Here is a 15079-nt window from a genome sequence, read left to right on the forward strand (position 1 = left end):
GCGGGGCGCGGAGCCGCCGGGCGTGCAGGGTCCGCCTCCGATTGGCAGGCAATCGCTGACATCATCCGGGGGCGGGCACCCCTGCCCTGCGGGTGACTCCGGCCCCTGGCTAGAGGGTAGGCGGCGTGGAGCAGCGCGCGCAGGCGAGGCCAGTGGAAGGTGGGCGCAGGTGAGGGGCCGAGGTGGGCGCAGGTGAGGGGCCGAGGTGGGCGCAGGCGAGGCCAGTGGAAGGTGAGCGCAGGTGAGGGGCCGAGGTGTGCGCAGATGAGGGGCCGAGGTGGGCGCAGGTGAGGGGCCGAGGTGTGCGCAGGTGAGGCCAGGGGAAGGTGTGCGCAGTGGGGGGCGCTTGCCCAGGTGAGCAGGTGCCCACTCACAGGGCGAGGGTGGGGTCAGGGGTAGGGGGCGTGCGCGCAGGTGGGGAGAGGGTCCAGCTCACAGGCGAGGGGCCGCTGGGGCTCCGGGGAGGCGGGGCGGAGGCGTGGATAGTCCCCCTTCCCCACGAGCCGGCCTCTGAGGGATGCTCTGTCCCCGCGCTGTCTGGAGCTCCCCCGGGCGAAGGCTGCCTGGCTCCGGGGTCGGCTCCTGGCCCCATGCCGCGCTCCGCGGCGGCGCTTTCTCCTGCCTCACCTGTTGTTCGCCTCCCTCTTTGTCAGTGCTGAGCCAGGCACAGCAGCTCTGCGATGGGACTGGCTTGTCCGCCGTCCTCCCTGACATACGGCTGTTGAAGCTCTGAGCGCTGGACCTTGTGCCTCTTGCTTGACTCCAACTGTGGGCCTTGAGCGTCTGCCCTCTCCTGAAATGTCAGCTGCCTGCGGTCTTATTCATTTTTGTGTTGCCTGCAGGACTTTAGCCGGTTGAGAAGGATCAAGCAGGCATTTGGAGCACAGGTGTCTAGAAAGTTTTAAGGGGCCGGTTCAAGAAGGAAAAGTTCCCTTCTGCTGTGAAACTATTTGGCAAGAGGCTGGAGGTAAGTGTGTCTCAGTGCCCTGGATCGTGGGCGCAGGCTATGGCTTCACAGCGTTGAAAGTACAGACCAACGACTGTCTGTGCCTCTTATGAGTAAAATACAACATACCAGGGCACCTCCCCTTTGTCTGTTCCCAGCCGTCTATTGGGAAGGATGTTACTTAGATGTTTATTGCACAACTCAATGCTTGTGACTAAAAAGCTGACTCCTGGGTGAATGAACTCTGTAATAAGCTAAAAGTATTTCTTAGGTCTTGTTTTAATCCCTTTTGACAACATTCTCCCAGTGGCTTTTTCACACTTTAGTTCTGAGGTTACACATCCCCTGACCCTTTTGCAATTTCCCAGTATTTTACATAATTGATAACGTTGGTACCAGGCATTGTCCCCTTGTAGCTTATCCATGGCTTGGGGCAAGAAGAATGCCACCCCATTCTACTTAGCCTTCCTGTAAGGCAAGTGTGCACGTGGGTGGTCTGGATTAACACCAGTCAGTGTGGGAACTAGGGATCGGAGAGAGTGGGGGCACTGAGCTGGTAAGTTTTGGCTGGGAAGAAACTAAACTTGTATCTTACCTTGATGAGAGCCTGAGGGAGAGGAACTGTCTAAAGCAAGCTGGCTTGTCCAGGTGGCTGTGATCTTGAGATCAGACTCACTAGCGTGTCAGCTTTTCTCAGAAGTAGTTTTCTTTCATCCACTTTGATTTTACAGATATAAGGAGAGTGACTGGCACTCGCCAGGCTCTGTATTCAGTATTTGGGGCCATAGAGAGACATGTTCTCTTCCCATCAAGAACTCTTCGTCCTGCTTTGTACATCATAGGAACTTCATAAACTAACTTGTGTAAATTGAATTAAGTGCTGGTACTGAAGTTCTCACACTGCATAAGGAAAATGTCTTTCATCACTGAAATTTTTTAAATTCGTGTAAATTTTTATTAAGTAATTCAAGCTCACATTTTTTTAAAAATCAGTGTTAAAAGGCTTCAGAAGAAATAGTCTCTACCACATCCCACAGTCTTGCTTGCCAGCAGCAAACGCTTTTCATTCTTTTAGCTACTTTTGTGTTGTTTGTACCTACTTGTTTCTAAGTAATTTCCTTTTAGTACCCCTAACTTTGAAAATTTCCTTTTGTGCATACAATAATCAATCAATAGTCAGAGTATACACTATTATGACAAAGTTACCATTATTCACTGTTGAGCCAAGTAAGGTCCTATAATAATGGTTTGGTTTCTTTTTTTCCTTCCTTATATGACTTTTTATTTTTCCTGGAGTTAACATTTGCCTTACTTTTTTTTTTCATTTGGTAAGGTTTCTATGCATCGCTCATTCATTTTTTTATGGATGCTCTAACCAAGCTGTCCCACATATCAATAATTTTCCTACACATTCAGATGCAACAAAATTCATCATTTTCATTTCCTCTCTTTCGTAGCAATTCGTCTTGTACCAGTGTGGACTGGTTTCTGGCTAGTCCTGCTGCATAGCTGTCCTCTTGGGACTTGCCCATTCCCTTTTGTGGACATTGCTTCAGCAGCTCTCTTGGGTCTCCAGTTTCCTGGATCCTATGTTGTTGTCCTTGAGTAATAATAGTTCACATAGGAATAGAATTCTAGGTTGCAAAAAAGTTTTCCTCAGAATTTTGAAGTTTTTTCATCATTATCTTCTAGAATCCAGCTTGCTGTTGAGAAATCTAAGGCTACTGTGATTTTTACTCCTGTTTTTTCTCTAAAAGCTTTCAAGAGCATCTTTTAAAAAATTCTCTGAAATTTTAAAGCTTCACAATTATGAACTTGTTCTGGAAGTGGGGATGTCACTGCTTCCCCCAAATTATAACCATGTAGAGCAGCTGTGGGTACCTAGAGACATTCTGTGTTCTCTTCCCCTTTTTTTGAAGGGTGATTATTGAGGGTCCTATATGGGCCACTGTTCTAGGCCCTGGTAGTAGAACAAAGAAGAGGACACACAATTCCTGCCCTTGGGAAGCTTGCATTCTAGTGAGGGGAGACAGACAATACACACACACAAATGAATACTTCTAGGCGATGGGGAGAGTTACTAAGAAAATAAAGTACCCAGTGGAGGGCCTTGGCAGGGAAGCTGGGGAGCAGCTGCTTCAGATTGGCTGAGAGGGAAGATCTCCCCAGGAGGGGACCTTTTACATGAGCCCTGAATAAGGACACCTGCAAATGTGCTCTAAGCAGAGGAAGTCAGTGCCGCAGACGATTTAAACTGTTCAAGGATGAGTGAAGACCCCTGTGTTCCTGGAGCCAGGGGAGAATAGGGGAGAGTGGTGTGTAGGAGGGAGGCAGGAGCCAGCTTGTGCTGTAAGAGGGAGGGGCATTCTGACATGTTTGGAGAATGAACTGAGACTAGCAAGAGCAGCCGTAGGAAGGTCACGTGGGAGGTGATTGCAGGGTCCAGGGAGAGAGTCTAAGACAAGATGGTCTCTTCCCTGCCTGGAATCTGCTGTCAGGGACAAGGTACTGGGAAGATGTGCACAGGAGGCCAGCCCTGCCAGGCCCAGGAGCAGTGGTGGATGCAACAGGGAAAGGTGGTGTCTGTTATTTGAGGGACAATGTAAGCAAGGTTCTCCTTCTTGCAGGGCCCAATGGCTGCAAAATCGCAACCCAACATTCCCAAAGCCAAGAGTCTGGATGGCGTCACCAATGACAGAACCGCATCTCAAGGGCAGTGGGGCCGTGCCTGGTAAGGATCTTGCCTGTTCTCCCAGCTAGAAAGTAAGGTGTGGTCTCAGAGCTTTCCAGCCTTTGGAATTGTATGGACCCAAAGGAATGAAGGACCTATTTAAAAAAGATTTTTTTTTTTTTTGTCAAGACTAATGAAAGGTAAATAGTTTTCCACTTTATAAAGTAAGGAATTAGAAAAAGAAACTAGAAATCATGGTCAGTCAACAATGTAGAAAAAAAGATGAGGGCTTAAAGGGCAGCTGGGGCCTTCCCACCACCCTGGGGTATGACCTGTTGTCACAGCTCCCATTTCGCCATAGAGCCATGGGGACTTCGTGCGGGGTGAGTGTCCTCTCCGACCTGGAACTGGGGAAACCGCAGGCCTTGGTGGTTGTGAAAGACCTACCTGTACTCATATTCTGAGCTCTGGGCCTTCCATGGGGGCCACAGATAGTGCCACCAGTTAATCAACTACAGTAGAGCAGGCATGTTGAGTGGCTTCCCTGGCCTCAAGGAGAGCCCGTGCTAGGAGCCAACGCCTTCTGTCATGGGGTGCTCGTGGGTTTGAGCAACAGTCTCCCACACAGAGCCTCTTAGGGTCCTGGTGGGGCCCAGGGCGGATGGGCCCCAGTGTGACTGCCTGCATCCGTCCTCGCAGGGAGGTGGACTGGTTTTCACTGGCGAGCGTCATCTTCCTACTGCTGTTCGCCCCCTTCATTGTCTACTACTTCATCATGGCGTGTGACCAGTATGGCTGCGCCCTGACCAGCCCCATGGTGGACATCATCACCGGACGTGCTCGGCTCTCGGACATCTGGGCCAAGACTCCACCTATAACGAGGAAAGCCGCCCAGCTCTATACCTTGTGGGTCACCTTCCAGGTCAGCAGCCCCTGCCCTGGGGATCGGGGCACAGCAGGTGGGGAGCGTGCCCTCCTGCTGGGGTGGTCCTTCCATTTGTCTGGGACATGGGATCCTGACTCAGGTTGACATCTGGGTTCCCGGGACCCAGCAGGGCATTCCCTGGACTCTGGCGTGTTCAGATTCATCCTCAGATGTAAGGCAGGAGGCGCCTGTCACGTTAGTGTTCGATACACCTTCACGGCATGCCTGCATGCAGTTGCTGAGCACGCCCAGCTCTGCAGGGACAAGCTGAGGATAGGAGCAAAACCCCATGGGAGGGCAGGGCCAGCCCAAGGAAGCCCCATAGTCGGCAGGAGTCACGCCTTGCACCAGGTCTGGAAAGGAGCATCTCAGTCCCCAAAGGGACGCTCTCCGTCATGAGATGCCACTCAGAGAAGCCAGGGCCGTGTTTCCCCACAGGCAGTCGAGGCAGGTCCAGGATGTCCTCAGCTCCATGGTATCCCCACTGGCCTCCCGGTCCAGAGGGAGTTCCAGGAAGGGGTTGTTGTAAACCTGGCGCACACAGGGGTGGTGCTGATTGCCTGAACCCCGGAAAAGGTTTCCAGGGAAACGGTGCTAGAAAGAGACAGGCCTGGGTTTTCCTTCCTGGGAGGGAGGAAGGCTCGGATCATGATTAGCTGTTTCTCCACAGGGTCTAAGGTTCTGGGCTCCAGAATACTTCTCAGTTCAGATCTCTTGGTCCCTTTGAGTGAAAAATGACAGGGGCAGTGTGAATCACAAATAGCCACAAAGCAGGAACCCCCACATGTCCATTAGTAGATGAATGGACCCACAGAACAGAACACTGTGCCCACCGTGGGACACTATTTGGCAGTGGAAGGAAATGAAGCTCTGATGCCACCAGGCGGATGACCCTTGAAGACACTGCTGAGCGAGAGAAGCCAGTCACAGAGGCCGCATACTGTGTGGTTCAATTTATATGCAATACCCAGTACAGGCAAATCCACAGAGGCAGAAAGCTCAGTGGCAGCCAGGGGTGGCAGGGACAGGGAATTCAGGGTGACTGTGGATGGCAACATTTTCTTCTATGGTGATGGGAACAACATTTTCTTCTAGCGGTGATGGATGTACAACCAACCATGTAAATACGCTAAATGCCGCTGAATTGTGCACTTTAAAAGGGTGAATTTTAGCCCGGTGTGGTGGTGCACACCTGTAATCCCAGCTACTTGAGAGGCTGAGGTGGAAGGATCACTTGAGCTCAGGAGGTCAACGCTGCAGTGAGCTATGATTGCACCACTGCACTCCAGCCTGGGTGGTAGAACAAGACCTCATCTCAAAAATAGATTTATATATTAAAAAAAGTTGAATTTTGTGGGATTCTCCATTTTTAAAAGGTGACTGGGAGGGACCTGTGTGCTCTCCTGAGGGGCAAATGGAGCCCTGGGGGAGAAAGCATTGGCACCTTCCCTGGTTGATGAGTTTATTGTCTCAGAACCCCCTTCAAAACCCACAGCCCAGCAGTTTGAGCTTCCAGGAGCCATAAGTGCTTCGGGAAGAAAAGGACTATGATTGTGATTCTCATGTTCCTGCTATGCGTCCCCCTTTGCAGGTGCCCTCCAGGCGGGGGTGATCAGGCTGCTTGTGTGTTTCAGGTGCTTCTGTACACGTCTCTTCCTGACTTCTGCCATAAGTTTCTACCCGGCTACGTAGGAGGCATCCAGGAGGGGGCCGTGACTCCTGCAGGTAGCCCCCTCCCCTCCACCCTCCCCAGGCTCCCGTTCCCATCCCTTTCTCTCAGGGGCCAGTCCTCCCCAGCGCTGCTTTGTCCCCAAGACTTGTCACAGGATAGAAATCCATTTTGCTTGGATTTTTCACAGCACCAGGCCTCAAAACCATTGAGGGCAGCTGGGGCTATCCCACACCCAGGTTAGAAATCACTTTCCTAGGTAAGGAGGGAATGGATGGCCCAGCTCCTTCCCAGCCCCATAGCAGGGGATGCACTCGGCCCATGGAGCTTCCTGCAGAGATCACCATTCCTCGGGGCTGTCCGTGGGAGACCTTGTCTGTTCATTCCTTGCCATGATTGAGAACCCATGAGGAGCCTGGCTTTGTGCCTCGCACGTGGGTGCAGTCTGGAACCGCACCCCAACTCTGCCCCCAGAAGCTCCCTGTTTTGGGGGGTGGATGGGCTGAGGCGCTCCCCAACAATTACAGAGGGGGCCAGGGACACCACAGGGGCATCCTCACTTGCTTCTACCCCTCAGCCCTGACCTCCCTGTCAGACTGCGCACCTGTCACTCAGCCTATGGCCAGTTAACGAGATGCAGAACCAAAGGATGAACTCAGCCTCCTCTCCCTCTTCCTAGGAGCAGATAGTTCCTTGGCCAAGGGTAGAGGGGCCTCAGAGATGGTTCCTGGGGCCCCGGATGAGGGTCCACAGCAGCAGAGGCCCAGAAAGTGACCAGGGCCCCCACCAGGCATGCTTCAGCCCAGCCAAGCTCCTCACTGCCGGCTGGGAATGCGCCTTGATTTCTGAATCCTTCGTCTGCAGGGGTTGTGAACAAGTATCAGATCAACGGCCTGCAAGCCTGGCTCCTTACGCACCTGCTCTGGTTTGCAAACGCTCATCTCCTGTCCTGGTTCTCACCCACCATCATCTTCGACAACTGGATCCCACTGCTGTGGTGTGCCAACATCCTCGGCTATGCCGTCTCCACCTTCGCCATGGTCAAGGGCTACTTCTTCCCCACCAGCGCCAGAGACTGGTATGTTCTTAGCAGCGGGTCCAGCCTGATGTGGAAAGTGGAAACTTCACCCCTGGCCTTTCTTGCTGCCTGGGGCAGGTGGTTGTAAAGCCCCGAGCACTGAGAATTCGTGGAAGAGGAGGAGGGGGATGGAACTTGCTTCACCCTGGGGAACATCCTTTCTGAATGTTTGGTGGCTTCTCCAGCCTTGGCAAGAATGCAGCTGAAGATGGCCAGGTCAGATGTGGTGGCCAAGTCATTGCCTTTAGGGCTGGCTTGGGGGTAGGGAAGCTAGGAAGAACTTCTGGCTCGGGGCACAGGCAGCCCATTGCCTCTTTCTTTGGATTAGCTGGTCAGGCCCAAAACAACCTTAGTGAAGAGTCTTGTTGTCCCTGTGGCTTTAATGTAACAGCTTCCCAGGAGAGCCCTGCTGGCTTGAACCCATTCCCATGGCTGGACAGTGGTCAGCCACTCATCTGTCTGTCCACTCATCCATTCACCTGCCCATCTCCCCACCCACCCATCCACCCCCCTACCCATTCATCTACCTACTCACCCATCATCCACCCACCATCACCCCATCCCATTCACCCACTCACCCATCATCCACCTACCCATCACCCCATCCCATTCACCCACCAATGCATCATCCATCCACGTATCCATCACCCACACCCACCCACCCATCATCCATCCATCTACCCTTCCCATCACCCATTCATCCATCTGCCCATCCACCTACCCACCCACCTACATATCTAGCCACCCACCCATCCACCTGCCCGTCTCCCCATCCATCCACCTACCTACCCACCTGTCCATCATCCATCTCATCCACCTGCCCATCCACCCTCCACCCCATCTGTCTACCCACCCATCATCTATTTGTCCACCCACCCATCCACCTACTCACCTACATACACATCTAGCCACCCATCCATCCACCTGCCTGTCATCCGTCCACCTACCCATCCATCCACTCTATCAGGGTCTGTAATGGCGTGTGCCGAGGGCAAGGGATGCATTCATCCCATCCAGGTCAACCTCCTGCCTGAGCAATGTCCGCAGCTCCTGACCGGCCTCCCTTACCCACTCAGGCCCTCCTAGCCGGCTCCCTCTGGCTCCCTGGGTGATGCTTCTGAACACACCTGATCCCTGCCACCCTGCACCCCAGCTCAACCCTGCCTATCATTTATCCATCCACCTGCTCCTCTCCCAATCCCATTCATCCATCCTTCCACCCGCTCACCCTCTTATCTATCCATCCATCCATCATAAACCAATGCTTGATGGGGTTCTCTGTGGACAGTTGTAGGCAGTGGGACTTACAGTTCAGTTTGGGGGATCCAAAAAACCACAGTGTGGTTTACACCTAGGCTCTTGGGAAATGTTTCTGGAGGATGACACTTTGTAGCTTGTGTGTTATCAGATAATGAGGCTGGCCTCCAATGCTCCTGGAAATCATCCTCACCACCTTATAATCATGTCAATGGCTGTAGACTTTGTGTGTTTTGCTTCTTTCTACTTACCCTACCTGAGGGAACTGGACATGAAAATAGGATTTTCTAGTTAACACAGAAATTGCTGTGTGTCCTCAGCCAGCTAGACCTAGTCAGGGTCTCCACAGGGGTTATCTCGGCTGATGCTCTGGCCCTCCGGGGATTGCGGGATTCAGGTAACTGGTGAAAGAACTAGTCCTGCACATGCTGGAAGCCGGGCCCAGGGTGCATTTGTCATTCTCTACGTTGGCGTGATTTATGTCAATCGCCCATGAGGGCCCACATGCCCCGAGTCGGCTTCAAACCATGTGCTTGGGCCCCAGAACGTAATCTCAGTGCGATTGAGCCAGTGCTTTGGCTCACCTGTGAGCGTCAAGGGCATCTGGAGAAGGGTAGAGAGAAACCCAGGTACCAGCCCAGGGCCGGTCTCCCACCCTTCCCGGGCAGAGAGCAGGTGCCCCGGGACTTCTGCCTAAGGATGTCTCTGCTGAGCAGCAGCTGAATGCAAAGGAGAGCGAATGAGGGTGCCAGGAACCAGCCAACTGAAGCATTCCAGCCATGGGGGTCCCAGCGGCTCATGGCCAGCCTCTGCCTGCGCTATCTCACGTTACCCTTTAGGACCCTGGGCCAGTGCTGGGCTCTCGCTAAGCAAGGTGGCTTCATCTTGTGAGGTATGCTCATCCACTAAATGTATCTTTTATTTATATTTTTAAGCAAATTCACAGGCAATTTCTTTTACAACTACATGATGGGCGTCGAGTTTAACCCTCGGATTGGGAAGTGGTTTGACTTCAAGCTGTTCTTCAATGGGCGCCCCGGGATCGTCGCCTGGACTCTCATCAACCTGTCCTTCGCAGCGAAGCAGCGGGAGCTCCACGGCCACGTGACCAATGCCATGGTCCTGGTCAACGTCCTGCAGGTGCCTGTCATGGCTGGAGAGGGTGAAACGCCGATGCCGGCAGGCTCTGGGGAAACCCGCAAGCCAGAGCGTGTTTCCATGATCTTATGGCTGGAGAGGGTGGAATGCCGATGCCGGCGGGCTCTGGGGAAACCCGCAAGCCAGAGTGTGTTCCCATGACCTTAATCTACCACTTATAAAAGAGAGTCAGCTGCCCTCCCCAGGTGTCACCAGGAAGTGGCTGGCGAGCACTTAGTGAAGGAAGCCATCCTTGGGTGCCTGTCTCTGCCAGCCCTGGGAGGGGAGGAGGCAGGTTCTACGCAGCCAGGCGTGGTCCAGGAAGGTCTCCCTTGGGGATTACACCTGGGTAGAATCTGGGGGTGTGTGGGAGTTAACCTGGTAGAGTGGGGGTAAGAGTGCATGCTCCAGGAACCCCCTGTAGGGAGAGAGGGTGGCAAGTCTGGGACACTCAGAAACGTCCCGCATCCTGAGCAGAGAGTGTTCAGGAGCTCAGAGCCAGGTGAGGCTGGAGACCTCATGGAAGTCTTCCTCTTTATCTTAAAAGCAGCAAGACCCAGAAAGTGTGTGCTGAGCTGGGGTGCAGGGTGGCAGGGATCAGGTGTGTTCAGAAGCGTCACCCAGGGAGCTGGTGGGAGCTGGCTAGGAGAACCCAAGGGGGTGAGGGAGGCCTGTCAGGAGCTGTGGACATTGCTCAGGCAGGAGGTTGACCTGGATGGGATGAATGTATCCCTTCCCCTCGGTACACGCCATTGCAAGCCCTGAGAACCTGGGCTGGGAGAGGCACCAGGGCCATGGGCTCGGGTGGTTCTGAGGACAAGGACGCCCTTACCCCTGCCCATGACCCAGGCAGGAACAGCCCCAGCTGCAGGGAAGGAACATCCCCAGCATTGAGGAAGTTACTGAGCAGCTCCCAAGCACCCCCTGCTGCATCCGCGTGGAGTGTGATTTCCCCAAGGCCCATGTGGGCCCCAGGAGGGCCGGGGGTGGTCAGCGGCTGCTTCTGTCTTGCAGGCCATCTACGTGATTGACTTCTTCTGGAACGAAACCTGGTACCTGAAGACCATTGACATCTGCCATGACCACTTCGGGTGGTACCTGGGCTGGGGCGACTGTGTCTGGCTGCCTTACCTTTACACGCTACAGGTGAGGAGGTAGGCAGGGCCGGCCCAGCGGGGCATTTGGCAGACACATGCTAAGCTTTCTCCTTACAGAAGCGTCTGTCCTTGGGGGGCGCCAAAGCTGCTCCCTATTTCTAGGAAGAAGGGAAGGCCTCGTGTATTAGCCAGCTCGGCCGGCTTGGGCCAGCAGCCAGGGAGGTGGCCTTGAGTATGTCCCTAACATCTGCAAAGTAGGGCAGATGCCGGCTCAGGGCTGGATGTAGTGGAGGTGGAGGTGGGTCAGTGCGGGCGCTGGCAGCAGGGGTCCTCTTCATTCCTGCCTCCTAGGATGTGCTGGGCACTGGGGCAGGGCTGCCCTGGGAGTTCCAGGACAGTGGAGGAAAGCAAGTGGCCTTGTCATTGGCATCAAGTCCTCCACTCCCCTCCCAGCTCAACTAGAGCAGCCCTGCTCTGATTTAGGGGGAGTGCTGGGCTCCCAGGTAAGGTGGCTGCTTGACCAGATGCTACCTGCCCATTTCAAGAGCAACGAGCCCCCTGGGGACAGAAATAACTCACCCCAGGGCACTTGCTTAGCAGCACGGTGGGGTGGCTGCCCCAAAAGGCTGTGCCCAACTGGAGAGAACCAACGTGGAGAGGCTGTCACCTGTTCAGGATGTGACAGGCCCGGCATCACCTGTGACAGCCAGTCCCGTGGGATGGAGGCGCGGGTGTCCTGGAAAACCAGGACGCTCACAGCAGAGAGGGCCAGTACCAGGTGGAGGGTGCAGAGCCCCAGCTGGCCCCACACTCACACCAGGTCCTTGGAGCCCCCGCATGGCCCACCCGGCCCCATTTCTCCACCTGGCTGGCTGCAGGTCTGCTGGTTCCCTGGTTTTATAAACTCCATTTTCCAAGGATGTGAAAACGTAGCAATAGGTCCCACTATATAATAGCTCTTACTTGCTTTAGCCTCTGCATGTGTCTTGAGATGTATGTACATTTTTTATACTATGTTTGTATTAGGCTTCTCCTGAGAAACAGAATCAATAGAGGTGTGGAGGGTATACGTGTAAGGAAGAGATGTATTTTTCAACTCATGTGATTGAAGGGTGACAAGTCCGAGATCTTCAGGGCAGCCTGGAGCCCCAGGGAAGAGTTGATGCTGCGCTTAAACAGAAGGCCACTTTTTTTTGTTTCTTTGTTTTTGAGACGGAGTCTCGCTCTAGCACAGGCTAGAGTGCAGTGGTGTGATCTTGACTCACTGCAAGCTCCACCTCCTGGGTTCAAGTGATTCTCCTGCCTTAGTCTCCCGAGTAGCTGGGATTACAGGTGCACACCACCACGCCCGGCTAATTTTTGTATTTTTAGTAGAGATGGGGTTTCACCATGTTAGTCAGGCTGGTCTCAAACTCCTGACCTCGTGATCCGCCCGCCTTGGCCTCCCAAAGTGCTGGGATTACAGGTGTGAGCCACTGTGCGTGGCCAGAAGGCCACTTTTTAGCAGATTCCCTCTTCTTTGGGGAAGGTGGGTCTTCTGTCTCTTAAGGCCGTCAACTGATTGGATGAGGCCCACCCCCATTGTGAAGGGTCATCCGCTCTGCCTGGTTGACTGATTAACATGTGAACCTCATCTGAAAAATGCCTGTACAACTAGCTAGTGTTTGACCAAATATCTGGGAACAGTGGCCTGGCCAAGTAGACACATTAAATCAACCATCACAATATTAAATTCAGATTATATTTTTAATACTGTTACATATTTGATGTTTATACTATATGTCATATATAGGGGGTATATATACACACACACACAGACAGGTAGAAGGCAGGTAGAGTTACTAATTTAATACCCACAACAGCCCTCGAGGTAGGTGCTTTTATTCACAGAAGAGAACACTGAGGTAAGGCGTGTGTCAGAGGCACAGCTGGGGTTTGACCCCAGGCCGTCAGGCACCCGAGCCCACACTCCTGTCATCTCCCTGGGCAAACCACCGCTTGACCGCTTCCGCCTCACCCCACAGGGTCTGTACTTGGTGTACCACCCCGTGCAGTTGTCCACCCCACATGCTGTGGGTGTCCTGCTGCTGGGCCTGGTGGGCTACTACATCTTCCGGGTGGCCAACCACCAGAAGGACCTGTTCCGCCGCACAGATGGGCGCTGCCTCATCTGGGGCAGGAAGCCCAAGGTCATCGAGTGCTCCTACACATCCGCTGATGGGCAGAGGCACCACAGCAAGCTGCTGGTGTCGGGCTTCTGGGGCGTGGCCCGCCACTTCAACTACGTCGGCGACCTGATGGGCAGCCTGGCCTACTGCCTGGCCTGCGGTGGCAGCCACCTGCTGCCCTACTTCTACATCATCTACATGGCCATCCTACTGACCCACCGCTGCCTCCGGGATGAGCACCGCTGCGCCAGCAAGTACGGCCGGGACTGGGAGCGCTACACTGCCGCGGTGCCTTACCGCCTGCTGCCTGGAATCTTCTAAGGGAGTGCCCTAGGGAGAAGCCCTGCAGGGCTGTCAAGAGCATGTTCTGCCAGGTCCGTGGGGGCTGGCATCCCAGCTCCAACTCAAGGAGCCTCAGTTTCCTCACCTGTAAACTGGAGAGAGCCCGGCACTTGGCAGGTGTCCAGTACATAATAACGCTCTGTTCCTTGCTTTTGCCTTCAAGGGAATTCCAAGTGTCCACCACTGCTGTATTGCCAGCACAGACGGATTTTCTCTAATCAGTGTCCCTGGGGCAGGAGGATGACCCAGGCACCTTTACTAGCCCTTTGGAGACAATTTACCTGTATTAGGAGCCCAGGCCGCGCTACACTCTGCCCACACTGGTGAGCAGGAAGTCTTCCCACGCCCTGTCATTAGGCTGCATTTACTCCTGCTAAATAAAAGTGGGAGTGGGATGTGCGCGTCATCCATGTATTGCCTTTCAGCTCCAGATCCCCCCTCCCCTGCCTGCTCTGCAGTCGTGGGCGGGGCCCGTGCGCCGTTTCTCCTTGGTAGCGTGCACGGTGTTGAACTGGGACACTGGGGAGAAAGGGGCTTTCATGTCATTTCCTTCCTGCTCCTGCTGCACAGCTGCCAGGGGTGCTCTGCCTGGAGTGTGCAGACCTCAGAGAGGTCCCAGCACCAGCTGTGGCCTTTCAGGTGTAGGCAAGTGGGCTCTTCTCCCCAATTCCCTGTGAGCGCCCACCCTCTCGAAAGAATTTTCTGCTTGCCCTGTGACTGTGCACAGGCTCTGGCTTGAGCAACCCGGGGAACTTCACCCTCAGGGGCCTCCCACGCCTTCTCCAGCGAGGAGGTCTCAGTCCCAGCCTCGGGAGGGCACCTCCTTTTCCCTGCTTTCTTACCTGAGGCATTCTCCCTCATCCCTAGGGTGTTGTATAAAACTCTTTTTAAACTTTTTGCTCCGAGTAGAGTTCATCTTTATATTAAACTTTCCCTGTTCAAATTAGTGGCTCTGTGGTTTCTGACTGGTGAATGGGCCTGACTCATGAATGGGCCTGACTCATGAATGGGCCTGACTGCAGGTCTGACTGGTACACGCGGGCTCTGTTTCTGGTATGAGAAGGATGTCCGAGAGAGACGCTTGGGTGTGGCGTCAAAGCGTTGGGTGCCCGTGGGTGCGTGGCGCTATCCTGTCCCTCTCCCTCCCATGTCAGCCCTTTGCTGGGGCTGTTTTCTGGTTGGATGTGGAGAGTGTTCCATTCCCCAAGGAGGTGAAACCAGGCTTGGCCACCTGCCCCCAGCCAGTGAATGGAGAAGCCGGAAAGAGAGTGCCAGGTTTGTCTTGCACCTGGAGAAACAAGAGAGTTTCACACAGGCAGCCCAGTGCCCACGCCAGGGCAGGGGGCCAAGCTCAGAGTGGCTTCATTGCTTCACATGAGAACTGGTCCCACAGCCAGGCCGCCTCCCAGACAGCCTGGAGGGTATCGGAACTGTGACCTGCCCAGGCTGACTGCTGAGCCCTGGTGTTCGTGCACGGGTGCCCCACTGCTACTTGTTTGAGGATATGGGCCTGAGGGGTCCCGGGCATCTGTGCTGGACACACACCACAAGAGTGATTCAAATGCCGGGGAGACGGGAGCACACTGCCCTGCACGGCTCTGAGCAGAGTGCCTTTTCTTCCCAGACATTGAGTAAATTCATTTCACAGAGGCTGGGGTGTGGTCGCTGTGAGCTCAGATCCGGGCCTCCCTGCTCGCGTTGGAATCCTGGCCCCAGCATTTAAGAACTGTATGACCTTGAGGGGACCTACCCTCTCGGTGTCTCAGCTTCCTCTTTTGAAAGATGAGGG

General features: G+C 54.2%; 1 protein-coding gene across 5 annotated transcripts; it reads left to right on the forward strand.

Annotated features, from left to right (window-relative positions):
- Window positions 1-57: 57 nt before the first annotated feature.
- On the forward strand, window positions 58-14233 carry DHCR7 (7-dehydrocholesterol reductase). 5 transcript variants are annotated; one of them, XM_024254439.3, is made up of 9 exons: window positions 58-159; window positions 843-967; window positions 3574-3677; window positions 4317-4539; window positions 6177-6267; window positions 7076-7289; window positions 9482-9686; window positions 10698-10829; window positions 12805-14233. In XM_024254439.3, the coding sequence occupies exons 3-9, from the start codon at window positions 3580-3582 to the stop codon at window positions 13267-13269; spliced, it is 1428 nt and encodes a 475-aa protein (XP_024110207.2). In that variant the 5' UTR covers window positions 58-159; window positions 843-967; window positions 3574-3579; the 3' UTR covers window positions 13270-14233.
- The last annotated feature ends 846 nt before the right edge of the window (window positions 14234-15079 follow it).

The sequence above is a fragment of the Pongo abelii genome, chromosome 9, assembly GCF_028885655.2.
Source record: "Pongo abelii isolate AG06213 chromosome 9, NHGRI_mPonAbe1-v2.0_pri, whole genome shotgun sequence".
In the NCBI taxonomy this organism is placed as follows: Eukaryota; Metazoa; Chordata; class Mammalia; order Primates; family Hominidae; genus Pongo; species Pongo abelii.

Excerpts from the sequence above, each read along its gene's own strand:
- DHCR7 (XM_024254439.3), top strand. The coding sequence starts at position 3,580 with ATGGCTGCAAAATCGCAACCCAACATTCCCAAAGCCAAGAGTCTGGAT. Across the intron at positions 4,540-6,176 it reads CCTTGTGGGTCACCTTCCAG|GTGCTTCTGTACACGTCTCT; the intron begins GTCAGCAGCCCC and ends TGTGTGTTTCAG. Across the intron at positions 9,687-10,697 it reads TCCTGGTCAACGTCCTGCAG|GCCATCTACGTGATTGACTT; the intron begins GTGCCTGTCATG and ends TCTGTCTTGCAG.